This window comes from Metarhizium acridum (genome assembly GCF_019434415.1).
Source record: "Metarhizium acridum strain ARSEF 324 chromosome Unknown scaffold_1, whole genome shotgun sequence".
Classification (NCBI taxonomy): Eukaryota; Fungi; Ascomycota; class Sordariomycetes; order Hypocreales; family Clavicipitaceae; genus Metarhizium; species Metarhizium acridum.
Window position 1 is genome coordinate 1,836,099 of NW_027094015.1, and position 23,763 is coordinate 1,859,861.

At 53.0% G+C, this 23,763-nt stretch overlaps 10 protein-coding genes across 14 annotated transcripts; 3 read left to right on the forward strand and 7 right to left on the reverse strand.

Moving 5' to 3' along the window:
• Positions 1-67: 67 nt before the first annotated feature.
• J3458_000514 (uncharacterized protein) lies at positions 68-5,860 on the reverse strand. The gene is made up of 2 exons (XM_007810827.2): positions 4,038-5,860; positions 68-3,975 (listed from the first exon to the last, which is right to left on the reverse strand). Exons 1-2 carry the CDS (start codon positions 5,498-5,500, stop codon positions 3,039-3,041), a joined length of 2,400 nt encoding a protein of 799 aa, XP_007809018.2. The 5' UTR covers positions 5,501-5,860; the 3' UTR covers positions 68-3,038.
• On the forward strand, positions 1,435-2,073 carry J3458_000513 (uncharacterized protein; the record flags this gene model as incomplete). The annotated part of the gene is made up of 1 exon (XM_007810828.2): positions 1,435-2,073. The coding sequence occupies one exon, from the start codon at positions 1,435-1,437 to the stop codon at positions 2,071-2,073; it is 639 nt and encodes a 212-aa protein (XP_007809019.2).
• A 91-nt stretch (positions 5,861-5,951) lies between the features above and the next one.
• Positions 5,952-8,173, reverse strand: J3458_000515 (uncharacterized protein). 2 transcript variants are annotated; one of them, XM_066116175.1, is made up of 3 exons: positions 7,357-8,173; positions 6,819-7,254; positions 5,952-6,678 (listed from the first exon to the last, which is right to left on the reverse strand). In XM_066116175.1, the coding sequence occupies exons 1-3, from the start codon at positions 7,638-7,640 to the stop codon at positions 6,478-6,480; spliced, it is 921 nt and encodes a 306-aa protein (XP_065978057.1). In that variant the 5' UTR covers positions 7,641-8,173; the 3' UTR covers positions 5,952-6,477. The 2 variants fall into 2 exon arrangements, with proteins under 2 accessions (XP_065978057.1, XP_065978058.1); XM_066116176.1 differs by having other exon boundaries at positions 5,952-8,173.
• Positions 8,174-8,346: 173 nt separating this feature from the next.
• Positions 8,347-9,863, forward strand: J3458_000516 (uncharacterized protein). 2 transcript variants are annotated; one of them, XM_007810825.2, is made up of 3 exons: positions 8,347-8,726; positions 8,790-8,898; positions 8,983-9,863. In XM_007810825.2, exons 1-3 carry the CDS (start codon positions 8,580-8,582, stop codon positions 9,831-9,833), a joined length of 1,107 nt encoding a protein of 368 aa, XP_007809016.2. In that variant the 5' UTR covers positions 8,347-8,579; the 3' UTR covers positions 9,834-9,863. The 2 variants fall into 2 exon arrangements, with proteins under 2 accessions (XP_007809016.2, XP_065978059.1); XM_066116177.1 differs by having other exon boundaries at positions 8,347-8,898.
• A 309-nt stretch (positions 9,864-10,172) lies between these two features.
• MAM3_1 (cell agglutination protein Mam3) lies at positions 10,173-12,112 on the reverse strand (the record flags this gene model as incomplete). The annotated part of the gene is made up of 4 exons (XM_066116178.1): positions 10,173-10,782; positions 10,835-11,504; positions 11,568-11,794; positions 11,889-12,112. 4 exons carry the CDS (start codon positions 12,110-12,112, stop codon positions 10,173-10,175), a joined length of 1,731 nt encoding a protein of 576 aa, XP_065978060.1.
• Positions 12,113-13,286: 1,174 nt separating this feature from the next.
• Positions 13,287-15,005, reverse strand: MAM3_2 (cell agglutination protein Mam3; the record flags this gene model as incomplete). The annotated part of the gene is made up of 1 exon (XM_066116179.1): positions 13,287-15,005. One exon carries the CDS (start codon positions 15,003-15,005, stop codon positions 13,287-13,289), a length of 1,719 nt encoding a protein of 572 aa, XP_065978061.1.
• A 171-nt stretch (positions 15,006-15,176) lies between these two features.
• J3458_000519 (uncharacterized protein) lies at positions 15,177-15,545 on the reverse strand (the record flags this gene model as incomplete). Its single annotated transcript, XM_066116180.1, has 1 exon — positions 15,177-15,545. The coding sequence occupies one exon, from the start codon at positions 15,543-15,545 to the stop codon at positions 15,177-15,179; it is 369 nt and encodes a 122-aa protein (XP_065978062.1).
• A 988-nt stretch (positions 15,546-16,533) lies between these two features.
• On the reverse strand, positions 16,534-19,019 carry GLO1 (Lactoylglutathione lyase). 3 transcript variants are annotated; one of them, XM_066116181.1, is made up of 5 exons: positions 18,316-19,019; positions 18,223-18,251; positions 17,700-18,136; positions 17,375-17,636; positions 16,534-17,303 (listed from the first exon to the last, which is right to left on the reverse strand). In XM_066116181.1, the coding sequence occupies exons 1-5, from the start codon at positions 18,360-18,362 to the stop codon at positions 17,128-17,130; spliced, it is 951 nt and encodes a 316-aa protein (XP_065978063.1). In that variant the 5' UTR covers positions 18,363-19,019; the 3' UTR covers positions 16,534-17,127. The 3 variants fall into 3 exon arrangements, with proteins under 3 accessions (XP_065978063.1, XP_065978065.1, XP_065978064.1); XM_066116183.1 differs by having other exon boundaries at positions 16,534-17,636; positions 18,316-18,379; positions 18,442-19,010; XM_066116182.1 differs by having other exon boundaries at positions 16,568-17,303; positions 17,700-18,251; positions 18,316-18,379; positions 18,442-19,010.
• Positions 19,020-19,283: 264 nt separating this feature from the next.
• On the forward strand, positions 19,284-23,538 carry J3458_000521 (uncharacterized protein). Its single transcript, XM_007810822.2, has one exon. It carries the CDS (start codon positions 19,613-19,615, stop codon positions 21,524-21,526), a length of 1,914 nt encoding a protein of 637 aa, XP_007809013.1. The 5' UTR covers positions 19,284-19,612; the 3' UTR covers positions 21,527-23,538.
• J3458_000522 (uncharacterized protein) lies at positions 22,173-23,354 on the reverse strand (the record flags this gene model as incomplete). The annotated part of the gene is made up of 2 exons (XM_066116184.1): positions 22,173-23,023; positions 23,069-23,354. The coding sequence occupies 2 exons, from the start codon at positions 23,352-23,354 to the stop codon at positions 22,173-22,175; spliced, it is 1,137 nt and encodes a 378-aa protein (XP_065978066.1).
• Positions 23,539-23,763: the final 225 nt, after the last annotated feature.

Consider the following 23,763-nt stretch of genomic DNA (forward strand, 5'->3'; position numbering starts at 1 on the left):
GCCTGTGGCCGTTCAACAATAAGAGGTGGCCACGAAGCTGGTCGATAATGACCCCGACTTTAGGTAACCTGTATGTGCCCTCTGGGTGGCAAGGTAGCAGTGCCTAGTCAGGAGAGGCTTATCACCTAGAGGATTAGGACCAGGAGTTCATGCTGATTGACATGGTAGAAGCACTAACCAAGCCTCGAAATGATCAGGCGATGATCCCTCTAGGGCTAATGCAAGTGAAATGTAAACTGCAGGCTGGCTTTGGCCGACCACCTTGGACCAGTTCACCACCTAATGAGCAGATAGGGCTAACTTGCTATCTCGTACCTGCATGTGAAGTGCAGCAATGACGACATCGGATGGCCAGCTGACTCGACCTGCGTCTCGGCATTTGTATCTGGCAGGACTCCGGGAATTGCAAATGCTGTTCAAACAAGCCGCGAAGGCCGATACTTGACTGATGCCCAAGGCGTGCACAAGAGAGATTCAAACTACCATAAATTGAACTCGGCTGCCGCTATAATACATGTGCACCGTGCCGTTGCCATGTCGATCTGGGCTGACGAACAACAGCTACCCCGGTGCCCAACCAATCCAAAATATCGACCAGCCATAGAACTTGAGAGACTTCGAAGACCCGAGCTGAGCGTTGAAACTAAAATTAGCCACAAACTCTATTCCAAGTTCGGAGACATACCACGTCCATGTCTCTGGTATCAAATTTTGCCAACGTCTGTCTGTGGTCAGTCAACTTCAAGTCGCTGTTTAGTTGCTTTGATAACTTCGAAGCTTGTGCACCGTATTCCAAAGTCTAGACCTCTGCACTGCCTGCTCTGCAGGGAGTCCACCGCACACCCACCTTGGTCGCAACACATCTTATCAACAAACATAAAGTTTGGCACGCTTGGACTTTTCGTATAGCACATTTGCAGAAAAGGGGCAGATACTAGTGTTCCAAACACGGCAGACCTGCTCGATGCTTGCCTGGAATCATCCATCTGCCACCCTCCAGCTTGGCGGGCACGTCGTCGGCGGCTTTCGGCTTCAGGGATCCCTCCCGCCTCGTCCGTCGGCAAGCCATGTTATAATCCCGGGGGGAAAGCAGATGGTAAATAGAGTTGGTTGCGGGAGACGCATGCACACGCTGTAAAACAAGAAAGACATGGACAGAAAGTCGCCCAGAGAACCCCCTCCCTTCCCAGGTGGCCGCACCACAAGATGGACAGTATTTTAGCACAGATTGCTCTTGTTACACCAACAAGTCCTGGCCCATGCCGAATGAGACATGAAGACGGATTCGGGGAATAACCGCTCTGTTTCTGATTGGCCCATTCGGCAGCCGGACGGGAGCTCCCGTGCATTGACTCCCAACCGGGAAGCCGCAAACCGCTGGCCCACCGGACTTGCAACGGACAGGATGGGTCAGCCGAGCCGAGGGGCAACGACATGGGAACTCCAGACGGGTGCCAATGCGCGGCCTCAACTCAACACACAAGAAACACGGGCCGTTCCAGGGCCATGTTTCCATCTTGTGCTCGAGTTGCCCCCAGAATCGCTGTGCCACGGCTCAACTTTCTCCGCACAACACCATTTACCAGCATCGTCCCCAGTCTGGCGTCACAAGCCATGTCGACCGCCACGCTCGCCCGCCTCGAGCAATACACTGCATGTGACATCTCGGACGCCCTTCTCAAGCTCAAGGTTCCCGGGGCAGGATTTATCGCAGATCTCAACCCATACAGCACCAAGCCGGGCAAAGATGCCGATGCCCTAACCATTGCGCCCGTGTCCACCATTCTTTTCGCCGCCAAGGGCGAGGTCCTCCCCGAACCACAGCCAAACGTCCCCAAAGACACGCACTGGAGCGATGCCACAGAACCGGGTACATTTGTGGTGATGAAGCAGCCCCCAGGCCAGACAAACGCCGTCTGCGGCGGCATCATGGCCCTCCGCATGAAGATGCGGAATGTAAAGGGCATCATTGTCGCCGGCCGCGTCCGAGACGTGCAGGAACTCAAGAGCACCAGCCTTCCGGTACTGCCATTCCCCACCACTCACCTTGATTCCAAAGTAAGCAGGGCATGACTAAACCCCATTTACCCATCGTCAACAGGTTCTAGCCCACGGCCTCTCGACAGTCGGGTCTGGCGGCGGCAGCGTCCCGTGGGCCATGCAAGTGCCCCTGGACATCAACGGCGTGACCGTGTCCCCGGGGGACATTGCCTTCCAGGACCCCGTCAACGGCGTCGTCATCATCCCCGGAGACAAGGTGGACCAGGTCCTCGAGATGCTGCCAAAGCTCGTTGCCGCGGACGACAAGGTCAAGCAGGACGTGCTAAAGGGCATGTCGGTGTATGATGCGTTCAAGCTCCACCGGGGTACATGAAGTCCCTTCTTTCTTTCTTTCCTTCTTTCATCTTGCTTTCTTTTCTTTTCTTTTTACCCCACACCTTGCGTTTTTGTATGTTAGACCGAGTAGGGTAATGACTGCAACGATTAACACTAGGGCAGTTTTATCTAGCCGTGCTTCCAGGGAGCCTGTACCGTGCTTGATCCTGCGCCATACGCAATCATTGGCACCCTGTCCTTGGTGCATGCTTTAGCAGTAGCCGATACTTGCCCTGTTGATTGGGATTGAAAAAAAAAAAAGCACCACTCTAAGCCTATTTTGCAGGACTCACGGCAAGAAGACAAACAAAGTCTCCCAACCACATAACAAGCACATCATGCATGTACATCACTTCAGCCTGGCCAGACACATGTTTCATAATTCATCAATTCATTCATGCAATCAATGCATTCGTACCATACCAACTGTCCCAAGTATAAACAGTGAAGGAATAGAGAAATAAAGAAAAAAGAAATTCCCCGGAGAGAACCCTAAAATGTAACTGATAACCCAAAATGGACTGGTAAACCATAAGAAATGATGATATGCAGATGCAAAGGAGTGACTGATCCCAACAGACACCATCGCTCCTTTTCCAATCTTCTGTTTTTGATGAAATGAAGAGATGCAAAGGCCTCATGAGCCCCGCTGATATTTTTCATTACAGCCAAGAATCCTTAGCCGGCTGGTTGTTCCCAAAATCGAGCTTGGGCATTTCCAACCTTGGCGGCGCTTCAACCTTGGGCTTCTGGCCGCCGCCCATCTTCTTGGGAGACCTCGACTCGGGAGGAGGACCGAACCGGACATCCTTGACATCCCAGCCATCTTCGGCTGCAGCAGCAACCCATGTTCGCAGGGCGACGTGTACACTGCCGTAGAATTTCTCCTTGCAGATACGGAGACTGCCGCCGAGGCATCGTTCCCAACCTGAGATGCGGAACTCGGCTCGCAGGATATTTCGCTCGCGAGCCGAAGGGGTGCAAGCAATGATGGCGTTCATGAGGTCCAGATGAGAAGCAAGATAGTTTGTCGCATCCCATTCGACACCCCCGACATAGGGGGCAGCAGGGACCGGTGGACGTTCCTGAGGGAAATTGCGCAGCATGTATGCGAATGGGCCGTCGCGATCCTCGTTGGCAAAGTAGCCTTCTTGAGCAGTAGACCGTGCCGCCTTGTCGCTGGGCAATGCAACAACATTCAAGTTGTGCAGGAAGATCCAGAAGACTTCTTTTGTCACAGAGACCACTTCCTTGCACCACACCCGGTATGGTCGTTCTTGCCTCATCTCCAAGACGAATGGAAGTGGACGCTGGCCTTCTTCTGGATCCTTATCTCGAAGATGACCGAGCACATTCTTGGCTCTGATGACGCGTTCCACCAGTGGAGCAGACTCTATATATGTTAGAAGAACGGACGTGATAATATTTCGAGTAGTAAACTCGCTGGGTCCTTTCTTCTCTGGGTCAAAGAGCATATGCAGCAGCTTGGGGAACAGATCCGCTTGAACAGCATTGAGATATTCCATAGCCTTGGCAGTGGTGGCGAGGCCCTTCAGACACAGCAAGTTCTCGTGCAACAAGGCATCCTCATGCTCCTCTCTGCGACGTCATGTCAGCTTGCAGTACAGATCGTCTCTTGGGCCGGTTTGTGTGACACTTACCTCCACTCGACCTCCATGATGCGGTTCAGCAAGCCAACAATCTCGTGCATGCCGCCCTGCTGTATAAAGTCCTCAATCCATGCCACAGTTTCATTCCGCAACAAGAGACGCAGCTTGTGAAGCTTCCCCACCTCTACCAGTTCCGGCTTCTGTACCTTTCTGAGGTAGGCAACGTAATCAGACGGGCCTTGCTGAGCCTTGATCTTGGAGAGAAACCCGGATGCCCTGGAGGACGAAGAGGAAGAAGGACGGGCATCAGAAGCGACACTGTCTGTGGATCGGCTTCTGAAATGGCGGCCAAGAGTTCCCTCTGCCTTGGACTTCTTTGCTGGCGAGCTGGAATCTTTCTTGCCTCTGGAAAATGTAAAGCTTCTCCCCCGGCTGCGCTTAGGTCTCTCCTCATCCTCATTAGGACTATTTGGGTCGCTGACAAGAGCCTGCTCGGAGCTGCTCGTACTACCTGTTGTACCCGTAGTTTCGGGTCGATCCGCCCTAGCTGCCTGCATCTCGGCGTAATCCTGACGGATAAACTCGAGCTTGATGGTGTCGGCCAAGTTGCGCATCTTGTATCGCTGGTTTTCGGGGATGTTCCGACGATCCAGAAGAGCCTCCAGCTGCTGATCAATATCTTTCGGGTCGATTTGCAGTTCGGCGGAGGTATTCGTCGGGGTCATGGCCGCGCCAAGTCCACGGCCATGGCCGAAAGGACCTTTACCGCGAGGAGTTTGACCCGGGTGCATAGACACGGGCCGCGTAGCACGACCGTTTGCTTTGGAGGGTGAAGCGGACGGTGAAACGCCATGATGCGGCTTTGGAGACTGGAACGACCTGGGCCGGTCCTTGGTAGCTTGAATTGGCGTGTTTTCAGAACTGCTCTCCTGCCTCATGGCTCGGTCGGAAGTGAACTGGGCGAAAATCGGCGGTGGTCGTTCATTGACAGGTGTCCCATCGGGCGTCATATTCTCCTTATCTTTTGTTCGGCTCTCTTCTTCAGTAGCCAGCTTGTACAAGTTCTTGAGCGATTTCGGTCGTGACAGTAGTCCTACAAGGTTGGTTCCGGACTTGGTCTTCTTGGGCTTCTTCTCTGGCGATGGATCTCGGAATTTTGCCATCCGCCCCGTCTCCTTATCGGCACTGGGTCGGAATGCAAGCTTGCCCAGGGCAGACTTTGTGGGTGACTGTGAAGCGGCTCGAGGTTCATCACGGGACTTTCTTGGAGAGCGAGGAGCAACATCCTGATGGTTCTGCTGCAGCTCACCCAAGGCACCGGGGTTGTTCCGAACGAAGTGTCCAGCCATGTTGTTGTCTGAACAGCCGAGCTGTTCCTCGACAGGGGAGACAGTCGGCAACGCCTTGCCGCTCGAGGGTTGTCGACGATGGAGAAACGAAACCAGAAACGAGGAGGGCTTCGACGGGGAATTGCCTTGAGAACTGGGACTTTCTCCACGACTGCCAGATGCCATTGCCGGCGGTAGACACCAACGTTTCAATTATCAAGGCGATTTCTCCCCAAAAATCCGTTGGCCAAAAAGACGTTGCCAGACCCGGCCGTTAGCCCGTTATTGCCACAGCCACAGGCAGGTCTGATGGTAGCGACGAAACAGCCCCTTGAGCGTCTGCGTCGTAGAGGAACAAAAAAGAAGAGGGTCAAGGCATAAAGAAACACCGAGCTTTGCGCAAGCAGCACCAGGAAGCGGTAACTAAATTGGGGATGAAAGAAAAAGACCTATTCTACACCATTGCTAATATAAAACGAAAAGGCGGAATGAATGGTTTCTGCAGAAGCTGTCCTCTAGATCAGGTTTAGACCGTCGTTGTTTACTAGCGGGGCCGTTGCTGTGGCGACCACCGTTGTGGTCTAACTTATCGCCCGAGCCAGCCCATGCTTCGAACTTGCATGGCATGCTCGGCTGGGTACGACCGTTCCATGGCTACAGGTTGTGCGACCGAGCGATTGGGTATTGGGGTATTGATATGGCGGAGATGCAGGTGGTTGCTGGTGAGCAAGTCACCGCGTCGACGTCAAAGACACTCGTGGTTCATTATGAGCCGTCCGGTCAATGTCGCACCGCATTCAACGGAACCAGCCAGACGGCGAGGACCCACGGTGCATGCCTCATGCGTTGAAACAACAGGAAAGACACATGCACAGTCGTGCTGTCAACAACGCCGGAGCAAATGTCTCGCGGCATCTCGATGGTGTCCCCCAAAGCCATGGAATCCAGCTTCGAGTCTCGAGGTCTCAGCCCTAGGGGGTCAAACACGGGTCACTCACAATATACTCTCACAACGAGAAGCAGGAGCCAGCAGTGGATGAAGAACAATGGTCAAGTCTCATTTTGCCAATTTTACGAAACGGGTATACAATACATGTCCCTATCACTCCTCCCAGCCCTCACTTGCCCCCCTTCCCCCTTCCCCCTACCGACCTCTCTCATAGCTAGAAAGTCTTGCCCTTGTAGCCCTTGGGCGACAGGACGACGTTATACTCGAGCTCTAGAGTAGCCTTGTCATCGCCCTTCAATGGCTTAAAGTCGACAACAAGATCGTCCTTGACGGCAAAGACGGTATCGGTCTCTAGCCAGGGATCGTCTTTGGGATACAGCTGCGTGGTGCAGCCCTTGAACTCGGGATGGGTCACCTGTTGCACGAGAAGTCATGTCAGTCGGCGCTTACCAGGTTTTCTCTTCTTTTCTTTTTCTCTTTATAAGCGTCTTCGACAGTGGCCTTTTGGCAGACTTGGCTCTCGAATCCAACAAACCAGCAGAGAAAGAAACATACCATGATGTGAATGTGTGCAGGACGCATGGGATGACGGTCCATCAAGGTAAGAAGCTGGTAAGCCGGGCCGTCGGTAGGCAACGAGTACGCGGTAGGATGGTAGCAGTAGAACCAGTACTTGCCGTTCTCGTCGGCTCTGAACTTGCCACGCAGGTTGTTGGGGGTCTGGTTCTCCGGGTCCTGGAAGTCGTATTTGCCGTTGGCGCTGGCCTGCCAGATGTCGAAGACGGCGCCGGGGATGGGCTTGCCGGTGAGGAGGTTGGTGATGGTGCCGTGCATTTTGCACACGCGGCCGTTGGGGTTGGGATTCTGGATGATGGTGCTGCCGTTGTCGCGGAATGGCGCATCGGGAGACCAAAAGGGCCCGAGGATGGAGGATGAAGTCGGGTCGATGTCGCCTTCGGCGATGATTTTGTTGGCGATTTCATCGACGAGGCTGTCATTGTTTGGGGAGTCAGCTGTGTTTTTTCTTTTCTTTTCTGACGGCGAGAGGGAGAGAGGGAGAGAGGCAGAGAGGCAGAGAGAGAAACAAACATACGATTCAAGACCAAGAATGTCGGAAACCCGGTGCGCCTCGTTTCTCGTCTTGGTGGACGTCTGTCCGATAAAGTTGACAAAGTGAACGCCAGCCATCCACTCGTCATTGGTCAGCTCGACCTCTCGCGCAAAGTCGTGCAGGTGTCTGATCAAGCTGCTGAGGACCTGGCGATTTCTGGGTGTCACGTTGGGGCCCATGGTCTTGATAACATGACTGGTGAAGTTGGGATCGAAGCGGCTGGTTGGTTCGGCAGAGGAGCCGTTTGTGAGACCGTTGGACGTCATGGTGGGAGTGAGGGGCGTAGGAAGATGTAAAGCAGAGAGAAAAAGGGAGGAAATGATGACAACTTGATAGCAATCGGGCAAAGGGTAGGCAAAGAGCTCAGAGATTGCTACTGCTTGGAGTGGTGAGATGGACTCTCCGGTACTTGGTGGTCTTGGAGGCAAACAAGTCAAAGTTGAAAGTCTGGAAAGTAGCCTATTTTAAAAAACAAAGAAACACAAAAAGCTGTTCAACGGGGACTCATGTCAGATATATATTTTCCCTCGGGTCCTCCGCCACATGCAACCCCCAATTCGGATCCGGCCATGCCAGGCTTCGGCATCAGGATGCGGATTACCTTCGCACGCCCGCCTGTTGGCAAGCATTCACCCACCGTCCCCTCTCTGCCTGCCAACCCAAGTAAAGGCCAATCCCTAATCATGAGAAAGAAATACGCAGATCTGGATAGCCGAAACCCCGCAAAAGGGTCTGAACCAAGCACTCCCAGGCGGACACTCAGTTCACAAGCCGGCTTCAGCATCCGGCGGATAACCCATGTTCCTATTGGCCAGAGCCTAGGGAATCTCGGATGACAAGGAATTGCCGCCAGAGGTTCCCGAGTGCGTCACGGGCGCCTCGCACACATTGTGGCCCGAGCTCAACCAGTAGTGACTTGGGCGGGGTGAATGTTTTACCCTGAGCTGTAGTGCTGCTTGCAAGTTACATTTGGGACTCCCGAGGCGCGAGACCCGAAGGAATAGTAACTTACGTACCGACTGAATGAATATCTGCAATTAGTTACCTTCTCCATTCTTCATTCTCGCATTCATCATGAATCCCGAATGCCTTGAACGTGACTTCGCAATAGTCCCGTGAGTGTCTAGTTTCCCTGGCACAAAGCATCTTCAACTCACATCCAAACCTCACCTCTTCACGTCTACTGCAACACCACAGCTCCAACAATGCCCGTCCACCACCTCATGGCCGGCACCTGGACGCCGCCAGGAGCAATCTTTACATTCGCCTTTGACGACCAAAAGCTCACCGTCGAGCTCATCAAGCGAACACCAATCCCAGAAGATGAACCTATTTCCTGGATGACATTCGACGTAGAGCCACCTCCTCGCCTGATATCTGTCCCAAAAACAAATCCATCCTGACACACCCAACAGCACTCCAAAAAGAACATCTACGGCGCCGCCATGAAGAAGTGGTCCAGCTTCGCCGTCGAATCCCCAACAACCATCATCCACCAAGCCTCTCACCCAATGCTTCATCAGCGTATGCATCCCTTCTTCTTCATCTTCCTCCTCCTCCTCCTCCTCCTCTATACTAAATCATACTAAATCTCCAAACACCATGTAGCCGAAGCGTCGTCACTGTCCACCAACACGCGCGCCATCTTCCTCCTGGCCGCCAAGCAGCCGCCCTACGCAGTATACTGCAACCCGTTCTACAGCCACGCCGGCCACGGCACCGTCTTCACCTCATCCCCCTCGGGAGCCCTCGACACCGCCGTCCAGCACTACGCCTACCAGCCCGACTCTGGCATCCACGGCATGGTCTTCGACCCGTCAGAAACGTACCTCTACTCCGCAGACCTCAAGGCCAACAAGCTCTGGGTTCACCGCCGCCTGGCAGAAGCACACTCTCCCCCCCGGAGTGCGACTCTCGAGCTCGTCGGCAGCGTGGAATGCCCCGACGACAGAGACCATCCCCGCTGGGTGGCCATGCATCCCTCCGGGAACTATCTGTACGCCCTCATGGAAAAGGGAAACCGCATCTGCGAGTATCTCATTGATCCCGCGACGCACATGCCCGTGTATACCCACAGGCAGTACCCTCTCATCCCGCCAGGCATTCCCGACCCGTGGACCATGTATCGTGCTGATGTGTGCTCGCTATCTCACTCGGGCGAATATCTGTTTGCCACCTCGAGAGCGAACTCGTTTGATCTAACAGGCTACATTGCCGCCTTCAAGCTGAGCAAGAATGGCGCCATCGAGAGACAGATATGTCTCAACCCTACACCCACGAGTGGCGGCCACAGCAATGCCGTGGCCCCCAGTGACTGGTGTGATGACTGGGTGGCCATTACCGATGATCAGGAAGGTTGGCTGGAGATTTATCGCTGGCAGGATGAGTTTTTAGCTCGCGTTGCTAGAGTGAGAGTGCCCGAGCCAGGATTCGGCATGAATGCCATTTGGTACGACTAATACAAAGTTTTTTTCCCCCCGGTCGAACAGCCATATTTGACAATAGAATTGAGCGCTTTTGAACCTTTTCCATCTTTCGCACGTACAGCCTGAGCCTAGCCCTTGAATACCAGCAAGTCAATTGTCCTACAACTCCCAAAAAAAATAAGAAGAAAAAATTACCAATAACAATAATATAGACCTGGCCCAGGTACACCAATGCGAAATGCTATTTCGTTTGCTAATTCCTCCGAATAATACAGTCTTCGCCAATGGCACAAGGCCGACAATAATATAAATGAACCGCTTATCTACTGGAAAAAAGCCGCTATTCCCAAGTATCTGGGGGTCTTACTGGCGTTATGGCGTTTTGGGTCTAGCTTCGTCCTTTTTTGACTTGTCGGATCCGTACCCGTTCTCTGGTCCGCTGCCATTCAAGCTGATCGCGTTGAGAAGAGGTGTTGTCTCATCGCCGTCTGTGACATCGTCCTGTTTAGGCACCGGCCCGTCAACCAGTCTGCTATTACCGTCACCCGCAACAAAAGTCGTCACACTGAGGCCTTGTTTAATCTTGAACACATTGGTGCGAGTATTTCGAGGGTTAGCCGCACGATTCGAAGGAGCCAGGTGTCGAAGTTGCTGTTTCATTTCGTCTAATGATGCCTTGAAGGGCACGGGTTTGTTGTTGGGTGTGCCATCTGGTCCAGCAGAGCCGCGTCGTTTCATGAAGGTCGCCGTCTTGGCAGCCCTTTCTGGAACTCCGTCGCTCATCGCTCCAGGTGAACCAACCAAGGGCTCGGGAGCATCAAGGTTTTCTGCAATGTGGACCAGGGCTGCGCCATCTCCTGGTTTCCGGCCCACGGCAGCAGCGCCAGCTTCAGCGTGAATGCGCCGGGCTCGAGGAGCCGGTGTCAGACGCCGAATGGCCTTGTGTACATCAACATACACGTCTGATTCGTCCACGATTTCCCTAGATTTACCGTCAGATACAGCCCCTCATACAAAATCCAGTCTGAACTCACTCTCCAATAAGCTCCTCAATGACATCCTCCAATGTAACGACGCCCAAAGCACCGTGGTCGGATCCGGGATGATCCGATACCAAGACCATGTGAGATTTGCCTTCCTGGAAAAAGTTGATAATATCCAAGCAGCTGGTTTCTGGTCTGGTCTCAACAATGGCCCCAAGAGGAATTTCTCGGACAGGTATTCTGTCTTCTGGGTCGTATGTGATGAGAGTCTTGACAAGGAGCATGCCGACAAAGTCTGTGGGATTGCCTGAGCGATAAATCGGGATGCGGGAGTAACCGGACGACAGAATATTATCCATTGTCTTTTCATCCAAAACGTGATCCTCAGCCAGAGTGTACACATCGGTCATGGGAGTCATGACCTCTGATACGGGCTTGTCCTTGAGGTCTAGGACAGCGGTGATTATAGTTACTTCGTCTTGATTTAGCCGCTCGGATAGTTCTCCAAGAGACTTGTGAAGAGTGACAAGGGTCTTGAGGCCACTCTTTTTATACACTGTGCCATGGTCCTCGCCGAGGATCCAATCAAGCAGCTTCGCGGTTGGCCACGCAACGGGGCTCATGAGGTACATTAATATGAGAACAGGTTGCGACATATACCCACCAATCGGCAGGCCGTAGCGGACGCAGATAGACTGAGGGACGATTTCGCCAAAGATGACTATAAACTTAGGCGTTAGGAAAAATACTCCAGATTCCACAGGGGGTGCCAGTTGAAGCTAACCAATGAGAACGGTACTGCCGACAACAGCAGCAACACCGCCACCCAATGTCCTGTCGAGGACAACAGGCAACGATTCGTTCACAATAACGTTGGCAAGGAGCAAAGTAACGAGAACCCAATGCTTGCCCTTGTTCAACAAGCTCAATACTCTCTTGGCATTCTTGTATTGCGGTTCCATTGGATCGCCAGACACGACTTGTAGATAAATGCTATCCTGCCCCATCAAGCTATAGCAAAGACATGGTCAGCATGGCCGTCATGAGCACTTCGACATCGAGCAGCTCAAGCAGTTGCACCGTGAGCAAGAGAATGTCAACTCACGCAATAGTTAAGCCAGCAAAAGCCCCGCCGAGTAACACGAGGGCCATTGAGGCAACATAAAGCACCCACACCGATGTGCCTTCGGGGTCATCATGACCATGCGGCTCTGTCTGGACCAATGGCGCAGCTGTGACAGACGACAAGCCAACGCCTAGCACACGGCCCATCCCAAGGACGCATGTTCGAAAGCTTGCAAGGCCTCCAGAACCAGCGTTGCGCTGCATAGTCGGCCGTAAGGAATACTCGGTATCGGAAGCGGGGAGATGATTACCCAGACAAACAGTTGTTGCGCTCGTGGGGTTGAGAAAGTCCGACAGTTGATGCTTGAGACAGCACTAAAAATAGGCCAACGAGTACAACAAATATTAGATAACAAAATCTATGCAGGCAAACGTAAGTTCTGAGAAGACGGTTTTAATCCCAGTCCGAGGCCACAAGAGACTCTACGTCCACCAGTAATTGGTTTCTGTGTAGGCGATCGCAAACTTTCGAAGGCGTCAAGGATGTAAGGGCCGGCGGTGGCCAAAGTAAATTCAGAGAATCACAATATTACTCGACCGATCGAATGGCGCTTGGCCGTGCGGCCACGATGGAGCAATATGTCGTCAAGTCGTAGCTAGAATAGTCAGCAACGGATGAATGAGGTGACAGAAAGTTAAGTTGGATGAGTCGGCCAGAGCTGGTGCTAAATGTGCTTCTGCCATTGACGGATAACGGTGGGGACCCATGCCGAGCAGAACAACAGGCAGGTGCTAGGTGCCACAGGGCCCGTACCTGCTGTGACTTTACCGCACACAAGAAGCTAGGTTCAGCGACGAAGGGCGGGGCTATATGCGCGCGTTGATTGGCTATATGTTCCAACTTTTTCCAGGGCTCTGGCAGCGATCTGCCAATAGCAGAACATCATCCCTTCCATGTTCAAATGGTTTGCAAGCGATTGATGATCTCGCTGATCAATCAGGTACGACCTACGCCAAGATGAGGTGATGTGCCTAAGCCGTGGGGGTATACATGCACCCTTACTTGAGACTGTCGTACGCTTTCGACAAGAGAGTTTCTTCTTGAGACTCGTGTGGACGGGCTGACGAACATCATCCCAATTATGACAGCGTTGCAGTGGAGTCCAAACTGAGGTCTCCACGGATGTCTGTGCATGTCACAATAATTATGTATGGTCTCTCTGTACGGCCCCTCTGTACGTACATACATACATGCAAGTCCACCCCATTGCCCAGTCAGTCAAGTGGCATGTTGGTTGGGGTTGTGCTATTTGTGCGGCAGAAAATCGTTATTCGTGCGGCACTAAGCCCAATTGTTGGTTGTATCTTAAATGGAAAACTTTACGTGTTCCCCATCGCGTCCCTCTTGTTATTCCATAGGCTTGGGAAAGCTCCTTGATCACAATTGTACCAAGCTGACATCCAAAACACCTTCTGACTTGCGCAACCCCTCCATAACTTTTGCGTCAACTTCGCCATCGACTCCCAGAATCATAAGAGCCTCATTGTCCTTCTGAGTCGGGGGCGTGTTGTGACCCTGTCGGGCTTCTGCATCAAGACTGGCCACCTGCATGTATCGAATGTTAATGCCATGAGAGCCGAGGACCATGCCCACTCCACCAATCTTGCCAGGTTCATCGTAATTGTGAAGAATAATCAGAGTACCCTCAGGACTGAAGGTTGCGTTGAAGCAATCCAATTTTGAAATATAAACCCTCTTGTCGGAAGCATATCCCTCGATGATTTGCTCTGTTTTGCCCCCGATTGGCCCCTCGGCAATCGACTTCAAGGTCACCAGGTTTAAAAAAGTCATGTCTTTCGATTGGTGTGCGTGTGTCTCATTGATTACAATACCCTTCTCTTTAGCGATAAGAGCGGCATTGACGATATTGACGTGGGAGTCGCTAAACGACGCTACAAGGCCCTTGACGAGGGCAGCAAAGAGTGGCTTCGTATTGGGCATCCCAGCCAGATCACCGCGATAGATAAGCTCGAACTTGCGATCGCCAATCATGCCTCCCTTGACCTTGACGAAGTGTTGAGTATAGAGGCGTCCCATTTTCTCGACCAATTGCACCGCAGGTTGAAGCTTACGGTACTCTTCCGGCAAGATTATGGGGGCATTGACGGCACTTGTCGGCAGGCCACCACGCAGGATCTCAAGCATCTGTGTACATACGTCCATGGATACGTTTTCCTGTGCTTCTACTGTGGAAGCCCCTAGATGTGGTGTGGCCACGGTCTTGGGATGCCTGGCGAGCTGCGCAGCGACGGAGTCAGGCCGAAGAGGCTCAGTTGTGAAGACATCCAAGCCTGCGCCAGCAATCCATCCCTCGTCTAAGCCCTTGAGCAGCGCGGCTTCATTGTAAACTCCACCTCGGGCGACGTTAAGAATCCGAGCCGTCTTCTTCATTGTCTTTAGCTCTGCCTCACCAATCAGATCCATTGTCGTTGCCAGCAGCGGTGTGTGAATGGTGAGGAAATCAACCTGCGGTAGCATGTCCTTGAGGCTTGGTACGAGCTCAACGCCTGCTTGGCGAGCAAGATCAGCACTGGCATAGGGATCGACGGCCTTGACCTGCATTCCCAAGCCCTTGGCCATTCTGGCAACATTCAGGCCAACTTTGCCTAGGCCAACGATCCCGAGCGTCTTCCGACCAACTTCCACTCCAACGAGCTTGCTACGCTCCCATTTTCCTTCTTTGATGGTCCCATCGGCACGGCCAACATTCCTGGCCGTCGCTAGCAGTAGGGCAATGGTGTGCTCGGCGGCTGCCAAGATATTGCCTGCAGGAGAGTTGATGACGATGATGCCTTGCGTCGTAGCCGCTGGCACATTGATGTTGTCGACACCAACACCAGCACGTGCCACCACCTTGAGCTTCTTCCCTGCTTGCAACACCTCTGGTGTGACTTTGGTTTCTGATCTAACGATAAGACCCTGATAGCTAGGGATAATAGAAATGAGTTCTTCGGCGGAAAGTCCCAGCTTGACATCGACATCATAATGGGGCGTAAGCAGAGCAAGGCCGTCAGGCGAGACTTTCTCAGGGACAAGAATACGAGCTCTCGCAGGAAGAGAGTCTGGTGTCAGATTTAAGATGGCAGAGGGTGTCATGATGATGGGAAAGAGGACTCCGAGTATGATTAGTTTCAAGCGCAGGGGTATAATAATGGTGCAAATGCAAAGACTCAGAAGTAATCAAGTTGGAGAGAGAAGGGATAGAAAAATCAGGGTCAGGGTCAGGGTCAGGGCCAGGCAGGAAAGGTTGGGGGGATAGGACTAAATTTAACCAATTGCCCAAAGCCAAAATGACGTTGATGGTTTCCTGCCACTCGGGTCAGACTGGATTGCCAGACTGATTGCGAAGTACTCTGTACGGCAACCCTTGGATCCAGGTAACCAACGAGCGAATCGAAGTAGCTGACGAATATGTTGGGCCGAATCAAATCTCTGTCCTAGCCCAAATGCGTCCAGCATGAATGTGCCCTGTGGTTCCCGGTCGTGGTGATGCAAGCCAATGCGGACTGCATCCAGATGCCGCAGATTTTGCTTTGTCTGACTGGGACGAGTCATCAAGGTCGCTGGGGACGCTTTGCTACCCCATGTTTGCCATGTTACACGAACAGAATGGCGGACGCTAATGGGCCAAGCCATACAAATGTCGAGGATTAGGCCTGCATGTTCTGAATGTCTCTCGTGTTGTGTGCACTGTGAGCATGTTCTTTGCCCCTCCTCCGCCCTCGTCGTGGCTGACCCGTGTCTTCCATGTTCAGTAGCCTGTGGCCACGGTCAGCACTTGAGACTTTGTTGCGGACTTGTGTGAGACCATGGCCTGCAGGCGTCAGGAGCGGATAGACACACGCATGCGGGCCATGGGGAGGCAAAAGAGTGCGAAGAGTGGCTGGTTGCTGGCTGCTGGCTGGAAAGCTTAGGGGAGCGCCTCCAGACGGCTCCCAGTCCAAATTGGCAGAGCCAGTTTAGTCGCCATAAGCTGGGATGCTTTTGGAGGTCCAGATGGTTGGTGGAAGGCGGGCAGCACGAAAGTGGTCACGGCTTAAGAGAGGTTGAGCAATGAGGACTCGCAGTACGGAGTACTCCGAAGTTCCGAACCTGAGAGCTGGCAACTTTGCCAGGGTAGCTGCCGGCTCGCCGCCCCACTTCCCCACGTTGCATTAGAATGGCTGACGACTGCAACTTGGCTCTTGAACCTCACCAAGCAAGAAACAGCCCCATCACCGCCGGATGGTCTGACGAAAAATACCTACCCGGTACGGAGTAGTACCCTCTAAGCATAGGATCTACTAGGAACCTCCCACCTACCTAGGTACACCTAGTAGGTACTCCGTAGGTAGGTATACATACCCACGTACTCTGTTGTCCCAACTTTGTGACCTCACCTTGTCCGTCACCTGCATCGAATATTCAGCGCAATTGCTCTCAGAACGAGTCTGCCGAGTCCCTACGACATGCAGAATCTATACGATTAATTGGCTGCTCTCTTATTGAGTTTAGGGGCTTCAAGGCGTGAAGACTAAAAACCAGGTCGTTGCGTAATGTGCACTTCGGTCAATCTCCAACTCGGCCACAGCCATGACAGCATCGTCAGACGCATCATGGCAATGCCCCGTCTCAACAACCGCCCGTCGAATCGGCTTTCCAACGAGAGACGGAATCTGTGTAAATTCTTTCTTTTGCAATACTTGTGAGAAATTTCATCCGGTCTATTTGATTCAGCAGTCCTAACCCGTCACTGCAGAGATCAGCGCCAAGCTGTGCATGAGGCACCTGCAGCCACACCAGGTAAGCTGCTCCACGGCCTGCTTCCAGCGTTGCGCAATATCTCTCCTCTTCCCCTTGTCGCAGCGGGCGGGTATTCCAATGAGGCATCCCATCCAGAAGCCGAGTACTTGTTTCTTGCTTGCCTCGCGTATTCGTGTGGTGGATTCAACCTTGGCCGAAGGGCGCAGGTCCTGTGACGCAACAATAGAACCCTGTGTTGGTTGGTCTGGCAGACATTCGGCCCATGCCAATTTATTGATATTGCGATATAACAGAGGATGGCGTACGGAATGCATCGCATAACACCCCAAGACTGTCATACTAGATCTGACCACTTTAGGCAACCCATACATATATTTAAATGTTTTTGACCGAAACGAGATGAAAGAAAGTACACCTCCTGCTCGGGCCTTAGTACAATGCCATTTGGGCCTGCATACCCCTGCATTGCTTGCTTCTATACACTGTACTTGTCACTGTACTTGTCATTCTGCACAATCTCAACGGAGTAGCCATCCGGATCAAGCAAGAATGCGACGTTCCTCATGCGGCCGTCTGTAAGTCGCTTCCTCCAATCGCACTTGAGATCCTCGAAACGCTGGCAAGCAGCATCAAGATCATCAACAGACACGCCTATTTACCGGTAAGTATGGGTCCCTTGAAACACATTTCGTTAGTCAACTAGAGGAGCACACTGGACTCACAGATATGCCCAAAACCCTGGGGCTCATCATTGCCATTGTGGTACTTGAAGTTGGCATCCTTCTCCGTGCCGTAGTTCCATGTCAGTTCGAGCAAGCCCTCACGGTTAGCCTGAGCAGTGTCCTGAGCTCCAGGGTACCCGAGGAAGTAGAGGTTGAATCCGGCAGCTTCATTCTCAGAGGTCCTTATGAGCGTCATTCCCATGACTTCTTGATAGAACTTTAGGGACTTTTCGGCGTCTTTAACGCGAATCATGGTATGGTTCTGTCAAATTTGTTAGCGAGTTGGCCAGTTGGTCAGGATCAGCTATGGGCTCCAGAGTCTTACCATTCGGTAGGTATTCGGATCAGTCTCCTTGATGTTCTCAGTCTCCTCCAACGATTTCTGTCCAATGATTTCGACCCAGTAGCCGTCCGGGTCCAAAACAAAGGCAATATGCTTCATCCTGCCATCAGTAAGCTTCTTTTGGAACCTGTACCCGGCATCCTCGAGACGCTGGCAAGCGGCCTGGATGTTGTCCACACTAATGCAAGTGTGGCCGAAGCCACGGTGCGGCTCTTTGTTACCGGTATTCACGGTGTAATTGGGATCGTTTTCAGTGCCGTAGTTGTGAGTGAGCTCGATAACACCTTCGCGGTTCACGTGGGAGTTGCCGTGGGAAACAGCCTGGGGGCTGTTATATCCCATAAAGTACAAATCAAACTTGGCTTCGGGGAATTCATATTTCTTGACTACCGACATGCCCAGGAATTCGTAGAACTTGACTGACATTCATCACGGGCCATCAGTACGAATCCTGAAGTAGCCAAAACCAGTGCACGCATCGCTGCAAAGTTTCACCGAAACTCACCGGACTCCTTGGCATCCTTAACTCGAATCCTGGAAAATTTTACGTCAGCTAGGGCTCATTGGATCGGCATCAACGATATGGGCTTAGACTTGCATCGAGTGGTTAAATTTGTATGTGGTGGTGTTGGTTGTGGCCGCCATTTTTCTTAACAGCCGTCCTAGATGGGCTTAGCCTGGGCTCCGTGAGCATGAGATTGTCGTACGCAGTGGGTCGCTGTACCTGGCTTGGGGACTTTGAGCGGTGATGAGATGGGCTGTAAAAGGTTCTTGATAATATGGAGTCGTTGTGCGGCCCTCAGGGTGTTCATCGGGGTATGGACAGTCTGACCAAAGGTTCAAATTGTCTATGTTCTCGACTTGAAGTGAGATTGTTGAAGAGCTGGGCTTGCCCCGCCGTTCGTGCCCCGCCGTGTTTGCTTTGTAATTGTCATCATCAATTCGCGGGCCGACCAGTCCCCTGACGTCAAAGTCATCCGGCTTGGCGGGGTTCTGGTGAAGCACCCCGAAAATCAAAGGCGACACGCTTTATCTCGTCGTGGTCAACGTCTCTGGTGACGGGTACGTAGTACGTACAACCTTAAAAGAAAAGGTGGGGACGTTTTCGGCAACATGACATGGAGAAATGCTGTGTGAGCATCCTTCGTGCTATACTCGCATACCCTCGAACTGGTCAATGATATTTTAGACGTAGACATCCTTTAAATGCCGTGACCAAGCACTTCCTCTTACTCCCTACCAACCTAGTACTAGGTAGGGTAGTCGACGCAGCCCAAACCTGCTAAGTTAACGTTAATAAGCCAGACATTCAAGAATCAACATCAAGTAAAGACGCAAAGTGGGGCCATCATGGCGGGTATTTCGGGCGCTATTTGGCTTGTTCCCAGCCAGTCAGAGCTCACCGCTGGCCACATCAGTTGACCCATTGACGCATTTGGCTTGTCACCGCATCGAAAGGCTCTCAGCCCACCAGACCAAATCAGACCAGTTGACGTCTCTTCCTATTAGTGCCCACATGCAGCCCAGCAAGCACCAGACTAGAGGCGTTCTGGAGACGCGGCTCGACGACAACTCAGAAGCTTCTCCTGCCATAGCCGCCTATCGTCTCCTCACTACGCACGCCGCGTCCTCCTCTCATGGGCGAATACTTGTAATCGCCGCAAAGTGATTATAACTTGGCTCATGCGACCAACGCGCCCTCGACCTGACTGCCCAGCTTATTTCAATGCTTGAGTACCAATGGCTTCCCTCACGCCCTGATCCTGCTCCCTTCGTCCCACCTCGAGTTGCAACGTCTTGAACAGCGACGACCAGGACCTGACCCTGGAGATACTTGCTTGAATTCGCCAGATTATCCAAGCACTCGAGCAGGGGGGGCGTTGAATCGACCCAAAATGGCAGAGTACAACATGGACGAGTCTGCCATCATGGACAGCGGTTCCCCCGGCGGTGGCCCAAGCGAAAGACTTGGCAGTCGCCATGTCGACTCGGCATACGACAGGTCGCCTCTTGCAAACAAGACGCGATCGTTGTCCGACGGCGGCGGAACACCATCCAAGCTGTCGCCATCACCACTTATTGTCGAAGCATCGCGAAGAACATCCAAGGACGACACCCATATCAAAGACGCGCAGCTGCCCTCTACGCCGCGACACTCCGATTTCAAGGGCCTCTCATTGCAGATGGCTCCTCGACAGTTCACACCACCACCTGCCTCGAATCCCTATGTCAAGCCCCCGCCTCTTTCTCCGAAACTCGATCACTCGCAGATCTACGCGTCGCCGACCAACATTCTTCCCCGCAGGTCGCGTGGCCTAGACTTTTCTCGTGCTGCCACTAGCTTGCATCACTCCACCCTCGCCGAATCATCGCCAGACTCATCGCCTACTATCGGCGACCGGGCTGTTAACATCCCCGATCGAAGGAACGAGTATAGCGGTCCCGAGCACACTTCTTCATCACTCTGGTCTATTATGGGGAATCACGAGAAGATGAATATTAGCAGCTCTCTAGGAAGCACCAACCAGGTCGCGGTTGGCTCTGATTCATCAAGCTCATCAGATGATGACGACTTGATGGATGAGGACGTGGACGAGCCGTATCTTACAACCCCTCAAGTCTCTAAGACTACCAACATTGGGCCGACCGGACCATTCGGGTCCCCTGCTATGAGCAGTCTCATGAACTTTCAGCAAAGACAACGCCACCGCAAACAACCCAAGAAGAAGGTACGCGGACCCTTGGGTCTTGGGTTCAACATGGCCGCAGCCACTCTTTCCAAGTCTCCGCCTAGCAACGGCGCGAAAGCAAGGAGGGAGAGTATTAGTTGGCAGGCCAACCAGCTACACATCTCTGCCGCCGATGGCTACGAAAGTGGAAAATCCCAGAGCGATGCCGACGGCAATGGCGGCGGTGAGGGATCACAGCGAGGGGTTATCAAGCGAGCTGTGACTCGCCGTGGCAATCTCCTGCCAAAAACTAAAACCTTTGCCCGAATCCGTGCAGCACTTTTTGAAGAGGTTGCGCCAGCTGAGGCCGAAACTCGACGAGAAGCAGAAGTTGTCAAACAAGTCCGCGAAAGCGATGTCGCACTTGAGCCCCGAGTTTCGCAAGCACCCGCTGAGTCTGGCGCAGCCGCTAGCGTTTTGTCGTCGCCAAACCTAGCAAACAACGAATCTATCGATGATCAAGAAGATGACGTGAACATGCTGAGCGACTTGGCTCCCGGACTTTCTAGTACCTTCAAACAACAGGCCATCAAGAATTCCAAGGGGAAAACGTTTTGGGACACGTTCTCAGAGTCGAGCAGCATGGGCGGAACGAGAACAACGCCACCTCCAGCAGCCTTCTTGCCCCGAGGGTCCTCTTCTGGTATGAGCGAAGACAATGGTATCGACTCTCCTGCGCCTGGACTTGCATCCGCACACTCTGCCTCGCAGAGTAGCAACGCGCAAGGGCCAAGCGCAGCAGAAATAACGCGCAGAATTAACAACAAGCGTCGCCGCGACGACGATTTTGACCCTGTTAGCTTCAAGAGACGAGCCGTCAGCCCCGGGATGAGTGCCCACAACTCTCCCATCTTACAGAGCCCTATGCAGCGCGACTCGGCGCCATGGGGCTCTCACCCCGGCAGCACCGGAGGCGACAAAGCAGGTAGCAGTGCTCAGAGCGAGACGGGAAGCGTTAGTGGCGGTACTCCAGCGAACCCTGCAGCCGGGACAACTGGGCGACTAAACAGCAAAGGAAGAATAGGATTCCAGGGTATGGTTGATACCAACGACGGTATAATGCGAATGAGCATCGAGTAGTAAAGGATGTCGGAATGGGCGTATAGCAAAGGGGCTGTGACACTCTCTGGCGCCGTATTTGGGGACATGTGTGTTACGGAGTAATTCCTGGTGCATGAGCAGGCGTTTTCTTTTTTAATCGATGTATTAATTATGGCGTATGGATCGACATTTGCTTTTTTGGTCACGGCCGCAAGCACATTTTTGGACTTTACGTTTCACCATGAGCACTGTTTAGCGGTCGAGAATCAGCATGTCCTATGGACGTCAAAATTTATTCGGTTGGAAGATTAGCGTTATATCACTACAAGTCAACATGGTAGATGCCCTATTTGTTCCAGTCATTTCGGTTCATGGAAGGAAAAATGACTCGTCACGCTGAGAACTATGAATGGCGTGTGTCTGCAACTGTAAATCGGACACTCAAATTTGCAAATGTTGTGAGGGATTTTGGTATCCAGAGAGACGCGCTAAAATAAAGCCAATTGAGGTATTTTTTCCTTAAAAAACGACCTCATGCCGTGAGAGATGAAATACTTCCTAAATCATTTGCCGTAGTCCTCCTTGCCAACGCCAGTGAATGCCCCAAACGCTGACTCTGCCGTCAGAAGAATGCAAAACGAGCCTCGACCCCTAGCCCTACCGTCTTTCTTTTGTTTCCTTCTCTTTAATCACTTGACCCGACCCCCTCCTCTGGCACCCGCAGCGTGCCCAGCTTGTCGTCCAGCCACCGCGCCAAGTCTGCGGCGTGCCTCCTCATCGCGACGACGGAAGCGGCGCCCACGCTGTCCAGACTCGACGTCGTTTGGGCCCCGGCGCTGACCAGACTCTCCACCTCGCTCGGGCTGCCGGTCACATCGCCGTTTTCGTGCTGCAAATGCACGTCGGACTGGAGGTCGTGCGCCGAGGGACCGACACACACGAACAGCAGGCCGCACTTGAGACGGCGGATGATGACGGTCCCGCCGCTGAGCTGGACTGTGATGGTGACGGGTTTGACGGACCTGGCGGCTCTTCTCCTGGCGGCTGCCTTTTTGGATGCCGCGACATCGTGGGGCGCTACGTCGTCGTCGTCGTCGTCGTCTTCGTCGTCTTCGTCTTCTTTATCCCAGTTGTCGGGCCGGAGGACGGGCGAGCTGGTGATGGGATCGGGGGTTCGCGAGCCGGGCAGCGCGGAGGGGACGTCTACCGAGGAAGACGTGTGGATGGCGAGGAGGGAGGCCGCGACGGTGGCATGCGTGCGGAGGACAGACACCGGGTGCGGGCTTGCGTGGGCGAGGAGCTTGCCGTGGCATGTGGTGAGGAGGAGTGTGGGCAGCTGAGGGGTCTGGTTGGTGTGTAGAAAGGCGTTGAGGCGCTTCGTCAGGAGGAGAGGCGGTGTTGGGTTCGGGAGAGCCATTTCTGTGCTTGGGCTCTCAGGGTCGGCGAGCGGTCGCGACGTAAAGTCGGTGATGGAGATGTTCGGCAGGGCGGTGACGGCTTGTGCTGACTGGATGGGGGCGGCCGCGACAGACGATGCTGCGGGGGAGTTGGAGCCTGACTAAGGAGCTCGGGGGGTGGGACGAGGCGGCTTTGCAAAAGGCCGTCTGCGCGTCAGTATGGTGATGCTCGTGAGAATGACGTTGGCACGCTGGACAATGCGTTGCGTGGTGTGGTCCGACGTTGATTGCTGTTGGTAGCTCAAGGGACTGGTTTCAGTTCCCATGTCGGTGCGTCCAGCTGTCTGGTGCTCTGAATGGCTGGCGGCTCTGCTCTGGAGGGATGGCGCGACCCACGCTGGCCCAGTGTCGTTTCTGTGCTGGATGGCGCCTGTAACTACTGCACCCTGAGATGTTTTGGTCAAGGTCATTTTGATGAATCCGAGGACGGTGCATTGAGCAGTGTCATGTATGGAATAGAACCAGGGAATTTTGAAAACCACTAGTGCAAGGGTATACCATATAATCACCGCACAAGTTCTCAATGAGTCGAGGCCTGGCAAGCATTTGCTGGTATTAAATGTAATACAGTGATGCATGCCACGTGGATCAACCGTTCACATCAAGTGTAAAATGCTCGAATGCTCGTCACGTACTCTGTAGTCTGTACAGCATGAACAACATAATTTCATTTCAATGTGCTCTTCAGTAACCAAACAAGTTATAAAATTTGCGTCATCTGGGAATTGCTCGATCGACGGCTGCATATCGCAATTTTGTGAACCTCTTACGAGGTGCTTTCCTTGATCATTCAAGCGCAAGCATGAACTCTTGGACTGC

Coding starts and splice junctions, on each gene's coding strand:
- J3458_000514 (XM_007810827.2), bottom strand. CDS start 5,500: ATGGCATCTGGCAGTCGTGGAGAAAGTCCCAGTTCTCAAGGCAATTCC. Junction 3,976..4,037: donor ATCATGGAGGTCGAGTGGAG/GTAAGTGTCACA, acceptor ATGACGTCGCAG/AGAGGAGCATGAGGATGCCT.
- J3458_000521 (XM_007810822.2), top strand. CDS start 19,613: ATGGCAGAGTACAACATGGACGAGTCTGCCATCATGGACAGCGGTTCC.
- J3458_000516 (XM_007810825.2), top strand. CDS start 8,580: ATGCCCGTCCACCACCTCATGGCCGGCACCTGGACGCCGCCAGGAGCA. Junction 8,727..8,789: donor TTTCCTGGATGACATTCGAC/GTAGAGCCACCT, acceptor CACACCCAACAG/CACTCCAAAAAGAACATCTA. Junction 8,899..8,982: donor TCACCCAATGCTTCATCAGC/GTATGCATCCCT, acceptor AACACCATGTAG/CCGAAGCGTCGTCACTGTCC.
- J3458_000515 (XM_066116176.1), bottom strand. CDS start 7,640: ATGACGTCCAACGGTCTCACAAACGGCTCCTCTGCCGAACCAACCAGC.
- GLO1 (XM_066116181.1), bottom strand. CDS start 18,362: ATGGCGGCCACAACCAACACCACCACATACAAATTTAACCACTCGAT. Junction 18,252..18,315: donor TACAAATTTAACCACTCGAT/GCAAGTCTAAGC, acceptor AAAATTTTCCAG/GATTCGAGTTAAGGATGCCA. Junction 18,137..18,222: donor TAAGGATGCCAAGGAGTCCG/GTGAGTTTCGGT, acceptor GATGAATGTCAG/TCAAGTTCTACGAATTCCTG.